This window comes from Strigops habroptila, chromosome 5 (assembly GCF_004027225.2).
Source record: "Strigops habroptila isolate Jane chromosome 5, bStrHab1.2.pri, whole genome shotgun sequence".
NCBI classification, from domain to species: Eukaryota; Metazoa; Chordata; class Aves; order Psittaciformes; family Psittacidae; genus Strigops; species Strigops habroptila.
Genome location: NC_044281.2, coordinates 46,666,630 through 46,691,393, shown reverse-complemented (window position 1 = coordinate 46,691,393; position 24,764 = coordinate 46,666,630). Strand labels below are relative to the sequence as shown.

Below are 24,764 nucleotides of genomic sequence, written 5' to 3'. Positions count from 1 at the left end.
CCTTTAATTCCTTCTTTACCCCATGCACCCCATACAACCCTTGCTTCCAGACATACGGAGTTCATCTTCCCAAAAAGCTGCACATCCTTTTTCAATTTTATAGTTATTTTCTTTTCTTTCTTTTTCTTTTCTTTTTTTTTTTTTTTCTCTAAAATGTCTGTCAAATGTCACTGCTTCTCCATCACTCTCCTAACAGCTCCTTTGAGACAGTGATGGCAGGGCTGCCCTATACTGAACTTTATGCCTTCTCTTTATGCCTTCTCATCAGCCAGTGCCTGCTGGGAGTTTGGCTGTCTCTTGTGGGCTTACTCCCTTGCACACTGGTCTCGCTATGGCTTGCAGTGCCTCCTCCTCCCTTACCAGCCCTCTGGTTACTTCACAGCATCACAGGAAAAAAAATGCAGACCCTTAGATTAGTTCTGCAGCTAAAAAAGGTACCAAGAAGAAATGTTTTTTGATTTTTTTTAGCCTTGAATTTAAGGACAAAGGTTTTTGTCTTTGTTTTTCTTTCATTCCATCTGAAGAGTTAAGAAGCATAGCTAGGAAGAAGGGGTCAATATTCGTACTGCCATGAAAGTCTATAAACCTGTGGCGTTTGCAAGCATAGCTGCTTTCCTGATACCGTTGACAACCAAAGGTAAAATTCAGGTTTTTCAAAGGAAAATGCAGTGGGAAAATTTTCACTCTACTGTTCGTGTAGTTTTATTTCCACTGGCAAATGAAAAGTTGCAGTGCATTTCATCTTGGTTTGACCTAGACAGCCAATTAAATAAGAAATAAATACCCTTTTGAGGTGAGTTGGACATTGGATCCCTCTTGCCTCAGTAGCTGAAGTGCCTCAACCTCCTACTTCTCTTTCTTAGCCCGAATTCCTGGTGATACAGTTTCCTGAGCAGCAGTCCTGTTGCCTTGCTGGTGGAGTGAACAAGGCAAGTAAATGGGAGGTCCAAAAAATCATCTGACAGTGCAAAACAGGGTAACAACACTTCAGGAAATGATGGATAAAGGTTAGCTTTATTTTGGGTCAATATTAAATGCTTTGTATGATTGTTGTCTTGTTTTTTTTCTAGCAAAGATGAAAAATTACAGTTCAAGAGTGTCTAATATATTGGTGCTTACTTAAAATGGAAATGCAGATAATAAACAAGCATTACTGCAGGGGTCTGTGCATGCAGAACACCAGGATAGAGTTGTATGTCAAAATTACATTTTTAGTCCACGACTCTGAACCTCTTTGCCTCCATATTTCTCTATTTCTCCTCTTTTTTTTTTTTTTTCCCGTTTTCCTGCTCCCCACCCCCAACTTCAGAGGCTGAGTAGAGCAAAACTATTTTTGTTGCTTCCAGATGATTATGTTCTAGCTATGTGTAGGGATGGGTGTCATTCAAGCTTGAATTGAGGGGATTGGGCTAGCACATGACTGGTTTGAGATAATGTTTATAAAGAGAGATCAGCTTTGTTCTTTAATTTCTCCTCTAATTCTTCTGTTTTCCACCCTGGTGAATCCATGTTCTGTGTAAATTCCCGCCACTCCCTCTGCCATGCAGCTGTGAACATTGCTAACTTCTAGCTGTTACACTATCTATCTGCTCCTCCACTAAAGTGAAAGATTTTGGTTTAAAACCATTTTCATTGTAATTATGTGTGTATTCTTGTTCCTGTATGGGAGAAGAGTGCCGCCTTAATTTAATCAGAGCTTTAAATTTTGCCATGGTGTCAAAGGTGGGAGGGAAAACAAAAACAATAATAACAAAAAACCCCGGTACATATATATGTCTGGTTTTTGGTTAACTCTCAGAGGTCATGTGTTTGGTCACTGTGTGGGTCAAAGTCTGGAGTAGCAGGCATGTGACTGTGGCTGTCTTCATGCAACGCTAAGTATTTGCACAAAAATTTCATCATTCTCTCTCAGGACAGTTGCCAGCCGCTGGGTAATGTGGTTTCACTGTGGAGGGGGAAACTGAGTTTTGTATGTAAAATTACTTTTAACACCATAGCACTTCTTGACATGAAGGTCAATGTGTGCCTAACTTACTCTAAGTAACTGAGTTTATTATAATTCCTCTCTGTCACATTCCCTTGCTGCAGCTGCAACACTGTGCTATATAACTTATTTAATTATACAGTTGTGTGTCTGTTGTTGGGTAAACTATGAATGTTTAGATTTTCTTTCTCTGCAATTCTGTAATTTAAACAAATACACTGAAGTGTATTTAACCTGAACTAATTTAGAATGTGCACTGCTTTGGGCTATGTTTTTTAGGAACTTTCTTTTGCAAAATTGTGCCCACAAAAGAAATTTTGTCTATGTAAAGATGGGAAGGAGAATCAGGCCTTATGTGCTGTGCATTTCTGTGGTTTTCTTTTGTTTTTTTAAAGCAACTTCAATTCAGAGTGCTGTTGGTGCTTTCAGTGGGTGGATTTTGACAGCATGGACCTGTATTGCAATCTTGTATGCTTATACATGTGCACACCACCAGTTTTCCTTCCAAAGATTTCATTGGACACTAACTTTAAAATATCAAAGGTTTGTTGGCTGAGCTGCATTTAGCAACCTGGTAAACAGCTATTGGAGGGCAGAAGGTGCAGAACATTGGACATTTTCTCTGAGGATATTGATACAGCTTTTTAAGTAGGGATTCATTGTCAGTGCCATGCTGGGTAGAAAGACTGTAAGTAACATCTTGGAATATTTAAAGAAAATGTTTAAGGGGGCAAAGGGACTTCACAGTTTTCTCAGTTTTCTTTTTTTTTTTTTTTTTTTAATAGACATCAATATACAATTATAAACAGAGGGGTAGATTTATAGAAATATTGTAAGTAAGTGGATCTAAAAATAGGACAATTTATCAGTCTTATAATTAAGCCTAATGGGCATTCTTGTGTAACTTTGATAAGATGGATTGCTAATATTCACACATTCTTTTTTCTATTCAGTCAGTAAATTATGCATAAAGGACAAAACAGGATATTTGTCACTTGTGTCTGACTAATGCTTACCTATTGTCTTTTATAGTTTTAAAATGGGAGATGAAGCAGTGAGGCTGGTATCTGTGCTGATAAAATATTCAATAATGACTGTTTTCTTAATTTAAATTGCATATGGTCTTTCTAAAAATGAAAGATTGCCAACAGACATTAGTGAATTCTTTACATTGTATAAGTATGCAGCACAGGCAAATTCTGTGGAAGAGATAAAAGAGCGAAGCAAGTAAAAAAAAAAAAAAGCTGACTTCGTCATCTATATCTATTATGTCAAAAAGTGTAATAAAGTTTCAAGAAAAGGAAGAAAAAAACATCTGAATGCTTTTTTTTATTTTGGAGTGGGTGGTGAAGGCAAGTTGTTTCACTTCTTAAGATTATGATTATTTTTACTGTAAATTGTCCGAAAAAAAAAAATCCTGATAAGGAATAGTGTTTATTTGATGCTCCAAGGCAGCCTTAGCTGCAGGGATCACAAGATGGTGGAGTTTGAGATCCTCAGGACAGTGAAAAGGGCATGCAGCAAGTTTGCTGCCCTAGACTTCAAGAGGGTAGACTTTGGCCTCTTCAGGAACCTGCTCAGTAAGGTTCCATGGGATAAAGCCCTAAAGGGCAAGGGGGCCCAAGAATGCTGGCTGATATTCAAGAATCACCTGCTCCAAGCTCAAGAGCTTTGCACCCCAACAAGAAGGAAATGGGGCAAGGCCAGGAGACCTCCATGGATGGATAAGGAGCTTCTGAGAAAACTCAGAAGGAAAAAAGAGGCTTATAGAAAGTGGAAGCAAGGACAGGCAGCCTGGGAAGAATACAGGGACATTGTCCAGGAAGCTAGGGATCAGGTCAGGAAAGCTAAGGCCCAGTTAGAATTGAGTCTGGCCAGGGATGTCAGAGATAACAGGAAAGGCTTCTATAGGTATGTTTCTCTCAAAAGACAGATTAGAGATAACGCAGGCCCTCTCTGGAAGGAAATGGGAGAACTGGCTACCCTGGATTTGGAGAAGGCCAAGGTTCTCAATGACTTCTTTGCCTCAGTCTTCCTAGGTAAGTGCTCTAGCCAAGCCACTCAAGTCTTGGAAGGCAGATGCAGGGACTATGAAAATGAAGACCTGAGGCCCATTGTAGGAGAGGTTCAGGCACGAGATCATCTTAAGAACCTGAATGCACAAGTCCATGGGACCTGATGAAATCCATCTGCAGGTCCTGAAGGAGCTGGCTAATGAAGTTGCTGAGCCACTGTCCATCATATTTGAAAAATCATGGCAGTCAGGTGAAGTTCCCGACAACTGGAAAGAGGGAAATATAACCCTCATATTCAAGAATGGGAAAATGGAAGACCCGGGGAACTACAGACCAGTCTTACCTCTGTAAGACTACAGTTCTGGTGTCCTTAATGTAAGAAGCACACGGAGCAGTTAGAGCAATTCCAGAGGAGGGCCACGAGGGTGATAAGGGGGATGATAAGGGCCAAGAGGATGATAAGGGCCACGAGGATGATAAGCACCTGCTGTATGAAGACAGGCTGAGACAACTGAGGCTGTTCAGCCTGGAGAAGAGAAGGCTGCGTGGAGACCTTGTAGCAGCCTTCCAGTGTCTGAAGGGGGCCTACAAGGATGCCAGAGAGGAACTCTTCATCAGGGACTGTAGTGACAGGACAAGGGAGAATGGGTTCAAACTTAAACAGGAGAAGTTTAGATCAGGTATAAGGAAGAAGTGTTTTACTGTGAGGGTAGTGAGGCACTGGAACAGGTTGCCCAAAGAAGTGGTAAATGCTCCATCCCTGGCAATGTTCAAGGCCAGGCTGCACAGAGCCTTGGGTGACATGGTCTAGTGCGAGGTGTCCCTGCCCATGGCAGGGAGGTTGTAACTAGATGATCTTAAGGTCCTTTTCAACCCTAACCCTAACCATTCCATGAGTCTGTGATTTTCAAGGTGGGAATTACATTTTACACTGATGGGTCTGAATTTCAATTTGAAGAGGATACAGAATACAGCTTTTGGTTAAATGAAGATAATTGGATGGAATAAAGGTGTGCTCTTCTTATACAAATGTAGTTGCTCTACCTATAGAGAACAACAAATGACTTATGAACTACTGTAAAATAATCTAATGGGACTCTCTTCTTCTGCAATTAAAAATCCAATAATGTGAGTCAGTAGAGAAAAAAAAAGGAAAAACTAAAAACCCAAGCAATTCTGGGATTAGCTCTCTATGAATCCTAATTCCCATTCGAAGGACAAAAGTATTATTCTGTTCTCAGAATTGGATCTCGGGGATTTCATTCCTCAATAGGATTTTGATTGATTTTATTTTAGTAGTTTTATCTTATTTCATAATGTTGGTAGTAAATCAGATACCTCTAAGCACTTAATCATTTTTGGCTTCTAGAGTTTTGTATTTGATATTATATTTTCTGTAAAAATTTAATATAAATAAGAATCACAATAAAGGTAAGTCATTGATCAGATGCACCAAACTACAGCAATGACAGCGAACCAAAAGCCTGACTCAGAAGTTTTTGTCCATAATAGAGACACCTACTGACTTCAGTGGGGTTTGAGTCAGGCCTCAAATGGAAACAGAACCCATCTATGCTTGCCAAACAGGTCAGTGGATGACCTGGAATATGACTGCCATTAATCCACTACAATAACTTTGTGTCTTTACTGAAAAATTGTGGCTAGTAAGACAAATATTAGGATGCTGTGCTCTGTTCTCATGCTGTAAGCAGAGAATCTACTGACCAGATGAGAGTGATCTGGTGTACAGAACCACACTGTCCTTCAAGCACCATTATAACCCATCTCCTGATCATAAATTACTGGGGAATTAGCTGGCGTTGCCTGCGTGGACCCCAGGAGATAAACATTAGAGGATCCCAAACCTTCCTCATAGGCTGTATACAGGAAATAAGATAAGTGGTGGCAGTATCAACACTGCATGGTCTCTCTCTTAGGGACTGGCGGAAGTGAGCATCACTGAACAAGTATTCCTAACTCAAGTGAGCCATCTGTTTAGAGAGATTAAAGGATGACTCCTCTTCAGGACAACTCCTCTTACTTCAGGAGCTATGTCCCTGAGGAGCAAATAAAGACATTACCTCAGGTGGGAAGACTTTCTACCTATGTAGAAAAGACTGCACAGACTACTGTGTGGTTCTTTTATCTGGAAGAAGACAGTCAGCGAGACTTGATTTCCAGCCCCTTCTCCAAGGGTTGATATCATAATTTGCATTAAATGCTCATTATTAAAGATAGAGGACTATATCTTGATTATGTGAGTATGGAGTGGACATGCTTTAATCAGATACCCATACTAGTATTGCAAATCAAAGAAATAAGGCCTTGGAAACAAAAGGTAGATTTACTTTCCAAGTGCCTATTTCAAGGTTTCTTGAAAGAAACCCTGATTTACTTATTAAGCCCATGGATTCTTAAAATAGGTAATTTGGAGAAGTGAAACTTAAGTTATCATTGTCTTTAGATTATGATGAGGTGCCTGTATTAGTGATGGCTATAGTGTCCATGTCCCTAACATGTATTGATTCCAGCCAGCTCAGGCACTTTAGTATCACACCCAACTACTTCTCTGGGTGCAGCCCTCTGTCTCCTAGAAACCTGGAAAAGCACTCCGAAAACCAGGATGTTCAAATATCTTTTTTTCAAGCATTTTTGCCATTTTATTTTCCTTTTTACCAGCTAAGGGATGATTAGGATGAATGAGTGGGAATAATAAATTTGGTGAAAATGAGAAGGTGTGAAAAACCTGTGTGGAGAACGCACAAAAATAGGATATCTCTAATACGTCCCGGGAGAGGTGAACATTAGGTAAATGAAAACTGCGGTCTTAAAGAGCTCTACTGGCTTTTTTTTTTTTTTTTCTTTTTTTTAACTCTATGTGCTAGTGGGAAAGGAAAAACTGCTACTGTGTAAGATATCGAGTCTGCAGTTGAAAAAGAAAATGTTCTTATCATAAACTAAATGATAGCAAATTAAACCAGGTAATTAGCACCATGCTGGCTGTTTGGCTAAACAGGTTTGGCTTAATTGGCACTAATGAGGCTGTGCTTGTTAAGGCTTTATATTTAAATACCAACTGTTGTTCTTCCATTATGTATCAATGAAGCTCTTCTAGATGGTCTTCAGGGGTTGGCGTAAAAATTTAATTAAAAAAACCCTAATCTGCATTTATGGATTTATTGTGAAAGACAAATGTGTCATAAAGGATTTAATAAAAAAGAACAACCAGCCAACCAACCAAACTTGGAATATACCATCGCACTGGTTCTCAGAATCCCTCTTCTACAAAAAAACAAGCTAGGTTAAGTGACAATGAATGTAATGCTCAGCTGGCTACAACCCACATAATTGTCAGTGTTCTATCCATAGCTCTCTGGATAACTACCTGTAGTACACTACTGTCTTTAAAAAAAGAGAGCTGGTACTTATGAAGGTTGTGTACTTAAAGTTATCTTTCTCAAACAGAGAGAAAAAGCTATGCTCTCTGGTGGCTCCGTGCTGCATATTGTGTGCTAACCTGCCCTATTTCAGCCTATACCCTAGAGTTTTTCTGTTGTACCAAAACTCTCGTGGATGTTTAAAAGGCAGGGAATACTGTTGCCTAAACTGGGTCAACCAGCAAGCACCTCAATGAACCTCTTGACTGCCTTCTGCAACAGAACGCAGCAGCCAGCACTGACGAGTTTTTGCCCAGAAGTACAGAGTATGTCATAAATTTTCTTTGCCAGTAGATCTGTAAAGTCAAGTGCACAAACATTATCTTGAACACCATGGTGTGTGTCTCTGAGCATTACAGCTACAAAACTCCTTTTCTTATCAAGATCAATGAGCTTGTAAATTTTGCAGTTACAGTTTTGGATATTCTGTTAGAACCTACAATCTGTCATGTTTGCAGCTTGACTTGGGCTTCTCTTCTTCCCCAAGACAAACAGCTAAAGCACCAGGATATTTGGTATAGCTAGAAGGAAATATTAATTAAAAGTCCTGGTCTTGAAATCTGCATTTGTAACGATGCCTCTGTCTGCCATGTGTATCCTGCTCTTGTACCTGAGCACAGCTGTACAGAAACACACCCTCCTATTTTTAAGGCAGAAAAGCTGAATAAAGCTGAACATTGCACACCCTGGAAACAATTTCAGTGCAGTTTCCACCTCCTATTTTTAGGAGCACATACTGCAGAAACAATAGTACTGTCTCTGGCTTTGAGATCTCAAAATTGTGAATGACAGTTCAGCGCTTGTAACTGCTATTGGTCTGGTGGGAGAACTTAGAAGCTGCTGATATAGCTTATAAAGGGAAGAGCATTGTATCTGCACATAAAAAAAAAATAAATGCATTTGCAGGTTACAGAAATATGTTGCTTTGGTAATACTTGAATTGATCAGTTTTACCATTCTATTCAAATACTTCACTTTTTAAAAGCCTTAAATCAAGTAAATTTTGGCCTTGAATGATGTGGCTTTAGTGGCTGGTTATCAGCCACTTATGAGTATGCATACTGCAGAAGCTAAACTGTGGCATTTTTCATTTTAAGGTGAAATTGAATGACCTGAAAATGGATTCATCTTCTCCTGTGTTACCAGCAACCATTTTAGAACAAACTGCCTTGCGGCTAGGATGCAGTCCTACAGACAAGAAACTTGCTTTTCATTTAGATGAAGAAGATGAGTTAAAGCATCTTCGTGAATGTTTCTGTATCCCAAAAGTCAAGGATCTGCCTCCAAGTGAGAATTATAATTAGAAAGGAAGTGGGGGGGAAAGGGTGGGGCTTCACATCTTGTGTTTATCACAAATCTTTGGAAATCATTGTCGCTTATGAGATAATTGAGCAATTGCAGTCTTATCTGAGCACAGTATGTCCCTGGTGTTGCTAAATCAATCCATCAACTTATTCTATCACCAAAAGCTTTATGCTCTCATTTCCTTCCTGAATAAAATGCGAGGATACAGTACTTACATGGTGCTTACATTGTCAGTCAGCTGCTTTGAACAATATAGTGACTGATTGAAAATTATAGGCAGAAGTATTTCTATCTAAATGGCGCTTACAATAGTTCAGAGTGGTTGCTTCCTTCGTATAATATAGTTTGGTATTATCTATCTACTTATAATTATTTTAGTTAATGAAAGAGACGGTACATATATTAACATTTACGCCTTATTGCTGGTAGTAGAAATGATTTTTGTCCTGAGGCCAAATAGAAGACTGTGCCTTAGAACAAATAACTGATCTGAGCAAATAATTCATAATAAACCCTTTTATTTGAAGATCTTTCCCACTTTCCTCATGATTGCCTACACGTAGATAACTGCACATTTCTTCAATGTAGCCATGCAAAATGATTCTTGAATTTTTTTCTGCTTAATTTCTGGTCTGTCAGTTGTTTCAAGGAGCCTGTGGCATGCCTGGGCATGTTATGCAGGCAGGAGGGGTGCATGGGATGACTGGCATTATGAGAGGGAAGCATTTGCTTCAGGTTAGCACCCCCAGCCCAGCAAAAGTACGAAACATTTCCATGGGGTTTTTTGTACCTGATGCTGCTATGTCTGACCAATATCACGCAGGGAAACCCAGTGGGAACACCCACCTATGGAGGCAGCATGGCTCTTCTCCTGCTTCACAATGCTTGTCTGGGTTTACTTTCAGGTCATGTGTCAAATACCAAGCAAAAGCTGTGTGATACCCCTGTGATAGTTTTTAATTATTTCCTCTCAACCTCCATTATTGTTTTTCAATTTCTATAGTATTCAGACCCAAAGACTGCTAATGTTTTGTAGGGTTTTGTTTGGCTTTTTGTTTGTTTTTTCCCTACAGTTACTATAATGGTTAGTCCTGAGGATGTGGATACATATGTTTCAGTGAAAATAAGCAGTCTACAAAGTACTACCAGTTGAACAGCACAGAGAACCTATCATTCCTGGGCTTGTGCAAAGTGTTTGTCACTGTCCCACACAACATCCTTGTCTCTAAATTGAAGAGACATCAATTTGATAGATGGACCACTCAGTGGATAAAGAATTGGCTGGATGGCTTCATGCAGAGAGTTGTGGTCAACGGCTCAATGTCCAGTTGGAAAACAGTAACAAGTGGTGTCCCTCAGGGATTGGTGTTGGGACCTGTCTTGTTCAACATCTTTGTCAGCGACATGGACAGTGGAATTGAGTGCGCCCTCAGCAAGTTTGCTGACGATACCAAGCTGTGTGATTCTGTTGATCCCTTCTGGAGAGAAGGGATGGGATCCAGAAGGACCTTGACATGCTTGTGAGGTGGACTGATGCCAACCTTATGAAGTTTAACCAAGCCAAGTGCAAGGTCCTGCACCTGGGCTGGGGCAATCCCAGGCACTGCTACAGGTTGGGCGGAGAAGAGATTCAGAGCAGCCCTGCGGAGAAGGACTCCGGGGTGTTGGTTGATGAGAAACGGAACATGAGCCCGCAGCGTGTGCTCGCAGCCCAGAAAGCCAACCGTATCTTGGGCTGTATCAGAAGTGTGACCAGCAGGTCGAAGGAGGTGATCCTGCCCCTCTACTCTGCTCTCGTGAGACCTCACTTGGAGTACTGTGTACAGTTCTGGTGTCCTCAACAAAAGAAGGACATGGAGCTGTTGGAGCAAGTCCAGACGAGGGCCAAGAGGATGATAAGAGGGCTGGAGCACCTCCCATGTGAAGACAGGCTGAGAAAGTTGGGACTGTTCAGCCTGGAGAAGGCTGCGTGGAGACCTCACAGCAGCCTTCCAGTATCTGAAGGGGGCCTATAAGGATGCTGGAGAGGGACCCTTCCTTAGGGACTGTAGTAGTAGGACGAGGGGTAATGTCTTCAAACTTAAACAGGGGAAGTTTAGATTAGATGTAAGGAAGAAGTTCTTTACTGTGAGGGTGGTGAGGCACTGGAATGTTTTGCCCAAGGAAGTTGTGAATGCTCCATCCCTGGCAGTGTTCAACGCCAGGCTGGACAGATGCTTGGGCAACACGGTTTAGTGCTAGGTGTCCCTGCCCATAGCAGGGGGTTGGAACTAGATGATCTTAAGGTCCTTTCCAACCCTAACTATTCTATGATTCCTGTGTTCCCAAAATGAAGGGTTTTGTACTCCTCTTTTTCCCCTGTCTTTCTTTTCTGTGCTTTGGCTGTCATTAGGAACAGCTTCCCTGCTGAAAAACAGCAGCAGAGTAAATATGTATATATTTACATTGTGTCTATACCATAGAGACAGATCTCCTATGACATTTATCTGAGCACAGGAGCGGATCCTAGGTAACATGCTTCCGAAGATAAATGTCATTACAGATATTAGCCATCAAATATTCTTTATATATTTACATAAAACATTACAGTAAGGTTTTAAAATGTAGCCTTACAAGCAGCAGATAAGAATATCCGTAGGAAAAAACTGTAAGATGATGTACATAAAAATATTTAGAAAGTTGTCATAAGAGTTTAATTTAGTTATCAACTTACAAACTGTCATAGCTGTTTATTTATTTTATCAATCAAGTGGAAACCACTAGCAGACTAACCACCAGCAGACTGGCAAATCTTCGAGGTTTTTCTGTGCAAGGGTGAGGGACAAGGCTCAGGTGAGCAAATAAGAAAAGATGACAACAGAAGATTTAGAGAAACGTTTGGATCTCCTTGCTCTTCTCCAAGCTGACAACAAAGTCTCTTTAATGTTTTCTCATGCATTGCAGGGAGGAGGTACGAATGACTGGATGTTGGCAGTTGGGCAGCAAATCACCAATCTGATTAAGGCTATGGCTTGTGCGTTGTCATCTTGTAAATTAATAGAGCATCATTTGTGTTTCTTGGGAATAAAAAGATACCCCAGTGTGAAAGTGTTGAGCTATATTTCCCTGAAGAGATGGTTAAAGGTGGTGGTTAATTGTATAAATCTTTTTGTTTGGAGGGCTTGAGATGGGGTATAGGAAGGTGTGAAAGAGGTGGTCTTTTACCCTTCAGCAAGGGATAGGCCTTGGATATGTATAAGCAGATTTAGTCCTTCCTTTCTGGTAAATAAAGACACTGAATTCCCCCCCCCCCCTTTTTTTTTTTTTTGACTGAATATTACTGAAAATAAACTTGCTTTTTCTAGAAATTGTAGACATACCTATTTAATGTAGACAGATGGGTATAATCGGTATGCAAAACAATGTATGTTATTAGAGTTGACCAGTTGGCATGAATCTGAGTAGGTGTGAGAATAACTTATAATGTATTTAATCTTAATGTAAATTATTGCTAATGTATTTTTTTTTTTAATTCAGGCTACTCTAAGGACACATTTCAATAATTATCTCCTGTTTGTTTTGCACCAGTCTTTATTTCATCAGTTGTGCTTATTTCCTATTTGACATGCAATCTGTATTGAAATATTCAATCACAGCTTCTCCAGAAATAAAAAGGGTCAATACCGTGAGAAGTAAGGGTAGAGTAATATGGGGAAAGACAAGTGCTAGTCTTTATACAACAAATGTGTTACTGTAAAGAATATCACAGTGACCAAGGAAATGTTGGAGCACAAGAATGTGCTGGTCAGGAGAAGCTGTGAAATGATAAAGATGGTGTAAAAAAAAAGCCTAGTTTGGGAAGCAGCAGTGGTCCAAAATGAGTCTTTTAATGATGTTAGAGAGAGAAAATTAAACATTATTTCATGAAAAAGAGTACACCCCAATATAGAGTTGGTAACATGTGAAAAAAGAGTATCCAAAGTAGGAGATGTAAAAGCAGAAAAATACACTTTATCAAAGTTGTAATACCATATCTCTCCAACAGTGACCCTGTGGAGAGGACTGTGGTGCAAGAAAAGCTAACTTGTTTATAATTCCTTACTTCTTTCAATGGTTAATTGGAGCAAAAAGAGTATCAGTGAGATTAAGCTCCAAATATTTGAGCAAAGGCCCTTCTGTCTATTCCTAATGAACTAGTATTATTGTGTTTTTTTGATAGGAAAAGAACTGTTAATAGAACTGATCTAGGAACATGGATAATATTTATGCCTCTCTGTTTTCATTCATGTTAAAATAGAAATGAAAAACAGACATAGCATCTGTAAAACAGATTAGGCCGAAATTGCTCTCTGACTTATGCTTTTTAAAAGCTTCTAAAGCTTTAAGTAAGAAATTACCCAAGTTGTCTATACTTCTGAAAAAAGTGTTTCTGGTGAAGTTCAATAAGTTGGCAATTGTTAGTGCAAAAGATAGTAAGAGATCTTTTCCAAGCATCCATTCTGTTTTTCTACAGTCCTAACATAAAATTTTCAGACAGAAATGCAACCTTATCATTCATTTCTAACATATATCTTAACACGTACATTAATTTGATCTTTCTTCTGAGGTATATCAATTATATTTACAGAAAATATTAGTGTTATGGGATATTGTAAGCATAGGTATAGATGAATGCAAATTAATTACTGCTTCTAGAAGGTCACCATCACTTGTTCCTCCAAGAATCTCTTACATGAGAAATAATAGAAAAAGGCAATGTTTGTGTTGATAGATAATGACATGGGGTAATTAGATTATTCATAACCTCACTAGAGATATTATTTATAAATTTCTACTGCCTTGCTTTTCTCCTAATCATTGAAAGGGCTTGTCAACATAGATTTCCTCCTCCTCCTGAGATAATGATGATGACATGAAGTGAAGCCCACAATATATGCTGACAAGACAAGAACTTCTGAGACTGCCTAGAAATATTTTGTGCAATGACTACATTTTTCTAAATAGCGATTTAATCATGCAGGGAGAACTTACATGAAAGACACAGATTTACCTAGTCTTAGCTTTTATTAAATGCAAAATGCAAGTAATTTCACAACTCAGTGTAGGAATGCAATGATGATGGATGGAAAGTGTTCAGGAAAATGCTCCTTATTCACTCACCATTTGTTACAGACCTGACAAAATCAGTGCCAGAGGCTGCTTCCCAGGCAGCCCAAGGAGACCTGGGGATTTGATGCTGCCTGAACTCATGTTAGCTCCAGAACAGGTGTAGGTAGACTCAGCCAAAAATTGCAGGAGGATGAGGGGAATAACTTCTTACAAATTGTCCAGCTGTCCTTCTCCTTAGATCCCTTTGCAGGGTCACCTGCGTGGTCTCTGTGGAGGAAGGTCAGGGTGTGGCACTTCAATTCACATGTGACGACCATGAGGTCCCAGGGACATGTGGAGTGGGCAGAGCTCGGGGTGGTGGCACATGTGTGCATATGGACATATGCTGTCTCTCCTGTCCTGTGCTCACTCCCATGTGTGTGTTATTTCTGTGATTTCTCTCCACAGCTGATCTGGGCCTAGTGAACGGAGAGGAGAGCTGCATATACTTTGCTGGGAATTCTCTTGGGCTCCAGCCAAGAAAAGTTAAAACTTACTTGGATGAAGAACTGGACAAGTGGGCTCGAACGTGAGTACACCGTGGGGTATGAGATATACTAACCCATGCTTCATATAAGCACTTCATTTTATTTTGGGATCTGCCTTGGAAATGCTTGAATAGAAGAATAGTGTGTTAAAACCACTACAGCCCAGGAGTAAAACATGTTCAGTGTTTCCCTAGCACTATTTCTATCTCCTTTTAAAGGTATGAGCCATAAAACAAAGAGAAACTTCCAGCTGTTATAACCTGTGCTGTGCATAGTGGCTCTGCTTTGGCTCATTTGGGGACCTGCACAGTTTAACCATCCCCATCCAATTGCTATGTGTGCTTATACACAAGAGGCACAAACTCGTTTGGTTGCTGCTGCTTGCTAATGAATGTGATTAAGTTTCAGACCCCATGATTTTCCAATTAGTATTTTTAACTGCATGTGATTCATCCTGCAGGCCTTGCAATGGGCAGGTCTCTTGGAATAGTACCTAGCGCAGGTGGTGCTGCTACCACTGCTGGCAGGTTTTTGTCTCCTCTTAAACTGGGTCTCTGCCTGACAAGTTCATTTTATTTGGAAAGCACCACTGTCTTCTCAGTAACATACCAGAGAGGAACTGAGTGGTTTGCAACAAGCTCTGCCGAACACACTTGATGTAAGAGACACAAGGGGACAAAAGAAAGACAACTTTCAGCATTGCAAGAAAGGGACATGGTCATCATACAAAATAAGAAACTTTTTAGTACATAGGGAGGAAAAGAAGCTTATTTTTTTTTTTTATTATTGTACTTGGTTTCCATAGAGAGTTTGTGCTTTGAGGTGCCCAGCACCCGCCTAGGCACCTGAAGTAAGGGTGAGTAAAGAAAAAGATAAATAAAAACTATGGAGCTGAAGATGGGAAGGGAAAATAACATCCAAAGGAGTGAGTGAGCTGGGAGAGAGACAAGCACTTTCACAGGGTACAGTATATGCGTGAAACAGATGTGGTTTCGTGGTGAGAGAGCATAGGAAATATGGGAAGGCAGAAGAGGGAAAAACTAATTCTGCTAACCAGGCAGCCTTGTTTCAGTAGAAATGGTCTAGATGGGTGCTTCACAATGTAAATATGCAAGCTCTGTAGCTGCTCTTTCACTTGTTAATATATGAACACTATGGGTTAATAAAAATATTTTACTGTTTCCTGTTTATTACTTGTATTCTTATAAGTGAGAAGGTTGAGAATGAATGTGAACTTTGGGAAGCAATTGTTCTTCCTGGTTATTTATTCAGCATGGCACTGCAGTTTGCCGTGTGAAAAAATTGCAACCCTGTCCATTCCTGTCTGGTTATCTTACTTTAGCAAGAAAACAGGTGAGCTCTTTCAAAAGGTAAAAGTCAGATAGTACTCTTAGCTGTTAAAGATACACTTGGAGTGCAAACATATTTCAGCTCCTTCACTCTACCTTTTCACTAGTTCACTTCCATTCTTATGTTTGTCTTTCCTAGAGTAACAGATTTTTTTTTTTTTCTCAATGATTATAAAAACCCAAAAGAAAACGGAAGGCATCGTATTTCTCCAGAAGATCAAAAGTGCCTCCAGTAGCTATATCTAAGGGGGGAGCATGGCTGAGCATGACTTCAAGCCATCAGAAGAGAGGAAGCAAATCTAGAAAGGTTGTTTGACAAAAAGCACAGGTTGGCCCCAAACACCTTACCTAGAATAAATCAGACAGTTTAAAAACAAACAAAACCCCTAACCAAACAAAGAGCCTCAAAACCCAAGACAAACCCAAACTGAAATCAACAAAAACCTGGAACAAAATTCAGCTAGTTGCAGGTGCATCTTATCAACTGAGAAAGTCAGGGTAAGGTCAAACCTATTTTGAACAGAGCAATGTATACTTAAAGAAGCTGATGAGCAAGATAGGATCCTGAGGACTCCAAAGGAATAGGTGGCTGGAGAGGTAGAAATGGGTACTTTTATTTCAGGCACTAAGAACAGCTTAGCAAAATCCAGTCTAAGGTAGTAGCTGTTACCAGCAGAAGCGTGTTCAATGGCTTGTGTGTTGGCAGTGTGGAATTTAGTGGCTGTGGTTTAGATAAATAAGTGGTGAAAGTCTAAGAAATAGCATGCAAATTAGGTGCATCCTTCAAGTCAGCAATGATACAAATTCTGGATTTCTTATAAATTGGTTTATTGCATTTTCTGTTTTTTGTGTCTTGGGGCGCATCCGAAACAGCTACTAGTCTATTTAAGCAGTTTTCACTGCTTATAATTAACAGCAAGAGTGAAAAGGAAGAATATGCAGTAGCTGTGGTCAAGGGCAGAGAAGCTTGTAGATTTAGCTCTATGTAGCGATGGCAATGAATTAGGGAAAGGCCTGGAGAGAGAGGCCCTCTCATGCATTTCTTGTGTTCCCTCTTACAATGTAACTGTCCCTTCTACCTGGGCCCAGCTTTAAATGTTGGGCTATAGCTTTCTTCTCCTACATTATCTTCCCACATATTTTTTCTGGTTTAGTATTCTTGATCTCCATGTTCCTCAGTCCTCCTTTTTTTTTTTTTTTCTGCAAATGTATAAAGACTACAAAGCCAAGTCACTGGCATTCTTCTTATGGATTGAAAAAGAGCTTTTGAGACTCAATCTTTCTTTCTGTTCTGATTTCAGGTAAATGCAAGATTTATTGAATGAGGGGCAAAAAGGGATGAAGAGTTGTCTTTTCCACGCTTAGCCTAGAGTAGCCAATAATCCTTTTTTTTTTCTTTTTTGATATAAAAGACCAAAGTTCAAGTAACTTGCTTGATTGGAAAAAGGCCAATAGGTGCTTTGCGTGTCCTGTTTTCCCTTTCCCCCCACCAGAACTGTTTAAGTAATTAATGTATTTTATAGAAACATTATTGCGCACAAACATACTTGCTGCAGTGGGCAATATATCTTACGCCTGAGTAACTCATTAAAGTGGACTATTAAACAGAAGGGAGTCTGTTGTAGCCAGTTGTTATGCCCTTGTGAGGAGCTAGTGGGGTGATTGGGGAGTGGAGAACCTGCTGTGTGGAAGTCTTGAGGATTAGAGTTGTTTAGCTGAGCAAAAATAAGACTGAAAGGAAAAATGATTGGTCTCTGTGACTGTATTAAGGGGTAAACCTTGGGAGGGAAAAAGGAGCCACTTATGTGAAATAACATGCTGGTGCAGTTAAGTATAAACTAGGAATTAATAAATTGAGTCTAGAACAAAATATATATATATGCTTCTAAGCACTGAAGCAATCTGGCAACAGGCTTCTGATGTGACAAAAAACTTCAAGTCTGTGGAAGGCTTTATAATATAACACCTGAGGAAGCAAAGACTTTTCTCAGAGTTGAAAGGTGTCTTTGGTTCTATGTGCTGAACTAATCCTGCAAGATATAACAGCCCTGCAAACAGGAGTGTAGCTTGGTGGGGCTTGGTTATGTTCTGTTTGACAGGCCCACTTCTGCCATTCTGCAGAAGTCGTCTCTGCATTGTACCTTTCATCAGGCTGGTATGTCAGAGCTGTAAATGCCTGGTTTAATACCCTGAGATTTTTAGGTTTGCCTTCTATGTACTGCTCCATAAAGTTCTTATTTCTTTGGATATTATCTTCCTTTCTTTTGTCTATTTGCTTGAAACCATGGTCAAACTTAAAAAGTCTGTGTTGGCTTCTTAAATACCTTGCATCAGTTTTGGCAAAGAAGCAAGAATGAAATTTCCACTTGAACAAGATTTGGATGAACGCAGATTTCTGAAGCTGGCAATTAATTTAAATCCCTTTTCTCACCGCCTTTGAAACTTTGGGATCATATCAGAAAATGTGTTTCTAGCTCCCTTAGTGAGCTTTAAATCAACAGCGGATAAAATGTGGCATTGTGATTTCTTGCCAAACTGAAAAAAAAAAAAAAGGTAACTGACTAAAAATTAACTTGGACAATGAAAAACTGTCATAGTAGTTTAAGAAATAGTTCTGTTTGTATGAAGTTTTATGATTTGATGTGCCATGTTTTGTATTCATTAATTTGGGTACCTCGATTTAAATCTCTCTTGCTACCTAGGGTGCTGTGGAAACAAAGCGAGACATAGGCTATACGTGCCTGAAGGGAATGCCAGAAGTGCTGCAGTTGTGTCCTTAAAGATTACCCCCGTTGCCTACGAAAGCTGAGAGAGGGGTGGCATAATATACAGAGATATAAATTCTCTGAGGCAGAGCATAGAATTTTACAACCTAAATGTAATATGATGTATTGTGCCATCAGCAAAGTCTGCAGAGTTTCATGTGATTAAAATAAAAAAAGTGTCCAAGAATATGCCTTTAACTACCATTTTAGCTGCAATAATTTTTGTCTCTTGGCATTTATATTGGCCATCAAGAGGGAGGCAAGCTGTAAGCTGTGCTATAATAATAATAATATGAATAACAATAAATGCTGCCTCTTCCTTCTTTCAATATACTTAAATTTGCATGTTTTCTTCTCAAAATAAAATATTCTCATGGCCAAAATCTCATATCTCTTTTCACGATAACTTGGAAATTCATTCTGAAATTTTGTTAATTTTGTGTGCTGGTAGAAAGAGCTTTCATTAGTAAATTCCCATTAGAAGGACACTAATGGCTATAAAATCAGAGAAAGTTAATGAAAGAGAATCCCATAGGTAGTTAGGGCTTCGTTTTCCCATCTTATTATGTTTGGTATCCTCTTTCAGAAATACAGATCCCCTTGGGCTGGCAAGCACACAAAATCTTTGTGGGGTTTCCTTTGTTTTTTTATTTTATTTTAACAGTTGGTATTATCCCAAGTCCCTTGGTCACTATATTACAGTTAAGAATAAGAAGGGAAATTAGCAATAAATGTCTCACTGTTTGTGAAATATGTATGACTGTCTTTGGGGAATGCAGCTGCATTATAGTCTTGGGAAGAACTTTTAGCACTAATCCTGCCCCTTACCACATTTTCTCCCCTACCCACCTACTGCCTTTATTCCTCATCTATGAAATGTTCTTGTAAATGAGTGCTATTTCATACTGCCCGCTTTCTGCTATCAAAGTCTCATCAGAGAGCAATTCTAAAATGGAGAGAAACAGTCAGCTAGTGTACCGTGACCTTGTCCAAATTAGGGTTTGGCATCCTCCTTGTTGTCTGTATGGTGCTGGACTTGTTGAACGTAGGGAAGTTATTTTATCTGTAAGAGCTGTTCCGTTGTACCTGTGCCCTCCTTCAGCTGTTGACCTAAACTAATCCAAAAGTAAATGGTATTTTGCAAGGATAAGTGGTATGAAACGGTTAATGCAAATTGTGCTTTTTGCTGCAGTTCCTCTATTCTTTAGGACTAGTACTGTGGCTTTTTTGTAAATATCCCTAGGAGATGTGAATTAGACCCAAGTCAATCAGAATAGGTCTGACTATAAAGGATTCAGGTAATTTGTGAAGGAGGCAGAATAGAATTCTATCTGGGAAGGGAAAGTACAAAGTGGGTAGGGAAAACCAATATTTTAAACATGGGGGACTAGCTGGTAGTGTCTCATACACCCTCCTTTCTCATATCTTAATCTGCCAGATGTCCTCTCATGATTTTGAGTGAATATTGTGGGCCTGTTCTTCTTTAAAAGGTTTATTACGTGTTTGGTTTGGTTTTTTTTTTTTTTTTTTTGGTTGGGTTTTTTTCCCCTCATCACAGCTTTTAGAACTTCTTATTTGCTCTCTACCCATCTACCCAGTTTCCTACTGGTTTTGTCCTTGTTTTGAAACTGCTTTATACTTGCTTTGCCTCAACCGCATGCAGCCTGGTATTTCTGACTCCACTAGTACCCTGTGGTGCTCAGCAAATATGAAAATCATCCAGTGTGAGATGGAAGCCGAGAGCAATGTTCCCCTGGATTAGGAGCATTATTACTTTTCTCAATCTGCCTTCATTTGCATTTAAATCTGTATGCTATATCCTGCATGTTCAAGAATCTTTAAAACTTTTTATTTATATACGCATGATGGCTATCTTAGAAGTTTACTTCTCTGTCACATTTGAAGCAAAAATTAGTTCAGAGCACTTAATCCAGAACCACATGTACATATCTGTCATTTTGGAGTAGTGATGCATTCAGGTTTAAAGTGACTGTGTGATTCACTATAGACAGGAACAGTTTGCAGAATGAAATTTTTAAACACTCTCTGTCAAACCCAAAAACTTTATGCACATTTAGATCTAGAACAATTTGACAGGGAGAAGATAAACAGTAAGAATTAGCAAGCAGCTCTGGGCAGGTACTTCCCTGCATATACGTTAAGTACCTGCTGGTTTATGCAGAAGAGTGAGTTCAGACAGGAGATTCAGGAGGACAGAAATTGTTTCTGACAGGAAATACTTCCGTCTGGAGTAAGGCAGTATTCCAGCCTACCATTCTCTGCATGATACAATGTTCAGGTAGAAATGCAGGTGGAGTAACTCTACAGTGTGATCTTTGCTCTGTGTGGTTTATATGAGCTGGGGTTAGCAGGGTGCCATCCTGCACTGGGCACCACCATGTCCTCTCCTGGCATGCCTGTTCCTGAAGTTGTCTTATACTCACACAGCCACTTCAAGGGGACTTGTGAAAAAGTTGTTATCTTTAATTCTGAGGGATTTCTAGAGGAATTTTTTGGGCCAAAATAGTTTTCAAGCAACTGAAAACCTGTCAGAAATCAACAAATTAATTGCGTTTGCTGTGAGCATTAATGGCATGATAAAAGTGTTGTGCTCAGCTTAGGTGAGTCTCCTCCTCCTTCCTCCTCCAAATGTGGGGTCTCCGAAACAGGTATGTTTCTTAGAACTGATCCAGAGGGAACAGCATATGTTTTCATCATTTGCCTCTTCCTTTTCAGAGGTGTTCATGGCCATTTCAATGGTCAGCGCCCGTGGGCTTTGGCAGATGAGTGCATCCTGGACCTGATGGCTGAACTGGTTGGTAGGTGTGAACTGCAGGAAAAAATCTTTTTCTGGAAAAGGAAACCAATGTGGGTTCTTTTCAGACTGAAAGTCCTGAAACTCTGTAACCAGAATTTAATTCCTTGCATTCTGTTGTTTTAAAGTAGTTTTCCTGAGCGCCTTGTGCACGGAATAACACTTCAAGACTGCAAGCAGTATAAGAGATGAATGTTTGTGATAATATATGAGCACATATCATGAAACTAATTGCAGCAAAGGAGTTTTTTGAGCATCGTAAATCACTTGGTCTAACACATGAAGCCTTCTTCAAGGGCACTTGGCACTACAGATTCTCAGTCGCTCTCCTAAAAGTAAACCAATGAACTTTCCCCTTTGAAAAATGTTTTATATCTAGACAATTTCTGCTGTTCCTCCTTTCCCCACCACTAAATCCAGCCTCATATTTGAGAACTGCTTATGTCAATGAAGCAGATAATTGGGGCAGGACCTGCTCTTTGTAAGTTCTCATTACCCTTCTGTACCCCTTGAGGAGTCTGCAGTGCCACAAGACCTTGTTGGTAAATGCTTCTGGTTATTCTAGAGACTGAGAAGGAGCCCTGGAGACTTCTGGTGAGTTCACCAGTTCACCAGCCATGAAAGCAGTTGTGTGAGTCTGAATGCAAATTTCTTCCGTCACCTCTTATTCTAACCTGTGTGTAGTTGCTGAAATAATCTTTCACTGGAATTTCCTTCAGAGCTGTTGCTAACAGAATGGGGAAGAGAAATGATCTTGTCAGGGTGTCTCTCAGACCCTTTTTCTCCCCAGCACTTAGAGCCCTTGTCAAGGCTAGGTTAGTAGATTTTCGTGAGATTTGGCCAGTATTTCAATTTAGCTGTTGAAGGCAACTGTCTATACTGACTGTCAGAACTGAATTATCATATGTTCATTTGTGCCATCTCTAAGGAAAAATATTACCATTAAGTTGACCTACCGTACACTGGATATTGTCTCATAATTTCTCTTCCAACTATAGGCAAGTGTTTAATGACGAAGTTATGGTTTTTCTCCTTCAAGAGAAGCAAATGGGATCTGTACAACTGGAAACAGAGACTTTAAGGAATGTTTCATGACAGCTTTATGTATTTATAAATAAAGTCACTTCCTGACTTCTTCATGAAATTTCCAAATAGCCAAAATACGGGACATTATTGTTGGAGCAGAACAAATATTTAAAAATATTGTTGTAGTTGGTCTATCCACAATGTCAGCACTAAGATATCACAAATGTGAGCGTGGCTACACCAGGCATCACTAGATAATGCTGAGCAATTCCATCTGCAGAATTAAATAAAAACCAAAATGAAGATTGGTTGTTCTGAATTTGGAAGCTACTACCTTAGTACCTGGAATTGCTCAGGAGGTTAAGAAATTACTCTTTGTCATGGTTCAGCTGCTTGCTCACCCCACCTCCCAGTGGAATGAGGAGAAGAATCAGAAAAAGGTAAAACCTGTGGGTTAAGATCAGTTTAATAATTGAAATAAAATAAAATACGGTAATAGTGATGAAAAGAGAGGCAATAAAAAGAGAGAGAGTATTAAAACCTAAGACAGACAAGTGACACACAAAACAATTGCTCACCACTCACTGGCTGACGCTTAGCCTGTCTCTGAGCAGCGATTGGCAAATCCTGGCCAACTCCCCTCCGTTTCTATACTGAGTAAGACATACTGTGGTACGGAATACCCCTTTGGCTAGTTTGGGTCAGGTGTCCTCGCTGTGCTTCCTCCGGGCTTCTTGTGCCCCTCCTCACTGTCACAATATGGGACACTGAGAAGTCCTTGATTAGGGTAAGATCTACTCAGCACCAACTAAAACATCTGTGTGTTATCAACATTATACTCATACTAAATCCAAACCCCAGACTGTACCGACTACTAGGAAGAAAATTATCTCTATCCCAGCCAAAACCAGGACACTTTTCTTGCTTTCATTACATTCAAGGGCATGCTCAGTACTTTCATTCATTAACTATCACAGAACATAAAAATGTGAGAATATAAAAAGATGGAAGGTGTTGAAATGCTGAATGCAGATGATTTAGGGATTTCGCTAGTTTGACCAGTCTTTCCTGGCAACTAGATGTTCTTGTTCTGGTAGAGTATAACTGGTAAGCTGTGGGCAGGTGGGGAAATATGACTTGTCATGCAACTAGCCTTGTGCATAGTAAGGCCTTTTAAATTTGAAACCTTGAATTTAATTAAATGGTGGTCTGAGAATTTCTCTTATGTCTTAAGAGAATGGGAAAGTAGTCACACTAATACTATATATTTTCAAGCACCTAAATTAGTAAAATAACAAGGTAAGACCATCAGTGCTCTTCACATAACCAGGAGAGAGAGCTAAGATAACCCGAAGGGCAGCCTGAAGTACCTGAGTTATCATCCTTCTCTGCAACACCTTCTGTGAATGTTTGTCTGTCTTCTGTTTGCAAAATGTGGGCCCCATGAACTCCACACAGGATGTTGGAGCAGGATAAGCACTGACCTCCTGCAGGTGCCGGGATCGGTTTAGCCTTAGCTTTAGGTTAAGAGTAGCTGCAGAAAGCAGAGAGTCAGGCAGGGTCTTTTTTCCCCTTAGCCATCTGTCTTGTGGAGGATGCCAGCTCAGTGTGTATTATAATATTTGTTTAACTAAAAGGCATATATGCATATCCTGGGTGTAAGAAGAAGGAAATGAAAGCTTTGCTTAAACTTCGTCTAATTGCTTGTCAGTCTCCTTATTTTTCTTTTCCAAACTCTGACATGATGTTTTGGTTTTTTTTTTGGGGGGGTTTTTTTTTTTTTTCAATCACAATGGCCATGCTACGCTGATCTTATTATAATGTTGTTTATTTTAAATGAATATTTTAAAGTTTTTTATAAAAATTATGACTGAGGTCACCCTACCATTAACCTGATTTTGCTTTTAAAATTCTTAACTGGGAAATGTTTCATAGTCTCATTGCTTTCCTGAAAAGTAAAGGGTGTGTCAATGTTATTGGTTTAGATTTTATTCTCCAGGATTTTTGGGGCTTTGTTTAATTGAACTATAAAATGTGGTTTGGACTTAAATCTGGACCTCAAATTTGCATGTCAGCAGGGTTCTATTTACATAATATTCTCAGCTTTTTTTCAGGAGCTGGATGAATGATTCTTAGAATGCAAATGAATTAATATTTCCCAAATAATGGATGCATTGTAATAAATTCTGAATTTTAAAATTGTAGGAAATAGTGAAAAGGCTAAGAGAAGAAATGAGGGGAAAATGTTATATAAAAATGCTTTCTTCCAATGTGGTATTTATGATTAAGTGCTGTTTTCACCCAAGGTGTAATACTGAGTTTGTATAAGTTGAGTTTGTATAAGTTGAGTGACTTCTGAATTTAGTTTTTCAGTGAACTTAATGTAAGAACATAAAGAGAATTTTACCCTGTTTTTTATTCAATATTTAATATGTTATGGAGGAGGAGTAAAA

The 24,764-nt window shown here is 39.4% G+C and overlaps 1 protein-coding gene across 2 annotated transcripts in view; it reads left to right on the top strand.

Moving 5' to 3' along the window:
• The first annotated feature begins 2,526 nt into the window (after positions 1 to 2,526).
• The window catches only part of KYNU (kynureninase), a 61,060-nt gene continuing 38,822 nt past the window's right edge, over positions 2,527 to 24,764 (top strand). Inside the window, exons 1-5 of one of the 2 annotated variants that reach the window (XM_030488808.1) lie at positions 2,527 to 2,672; positions 2,770 to 2,816; positions 8,534 to 8,723; positions 14,277 to 14,397; positions 21,207 to 21,289. In XM_030488808.1, the coding sequence (XP_030344668.1) occupies positions 8,555 to 8,723; positions 14,277 to 14,397; positions 21,207 to 21,289 (373 nt within the window). In that variant the 5' untranslated portion in view covers positions 2,527 to 2,672; positions 2,770 to 2,816; positions 8,534 to 8,554. The remainder of the gene's footprint in view (positions 2,673 to 2,769; positions 2,817 to 8,533; positions 8,724 to 14,276; positions 14,398 to 21,206; positions 21,290 to 24,764) is intronic. The other variant, XM_030488807.1, reaches the window with a different exon arrangement.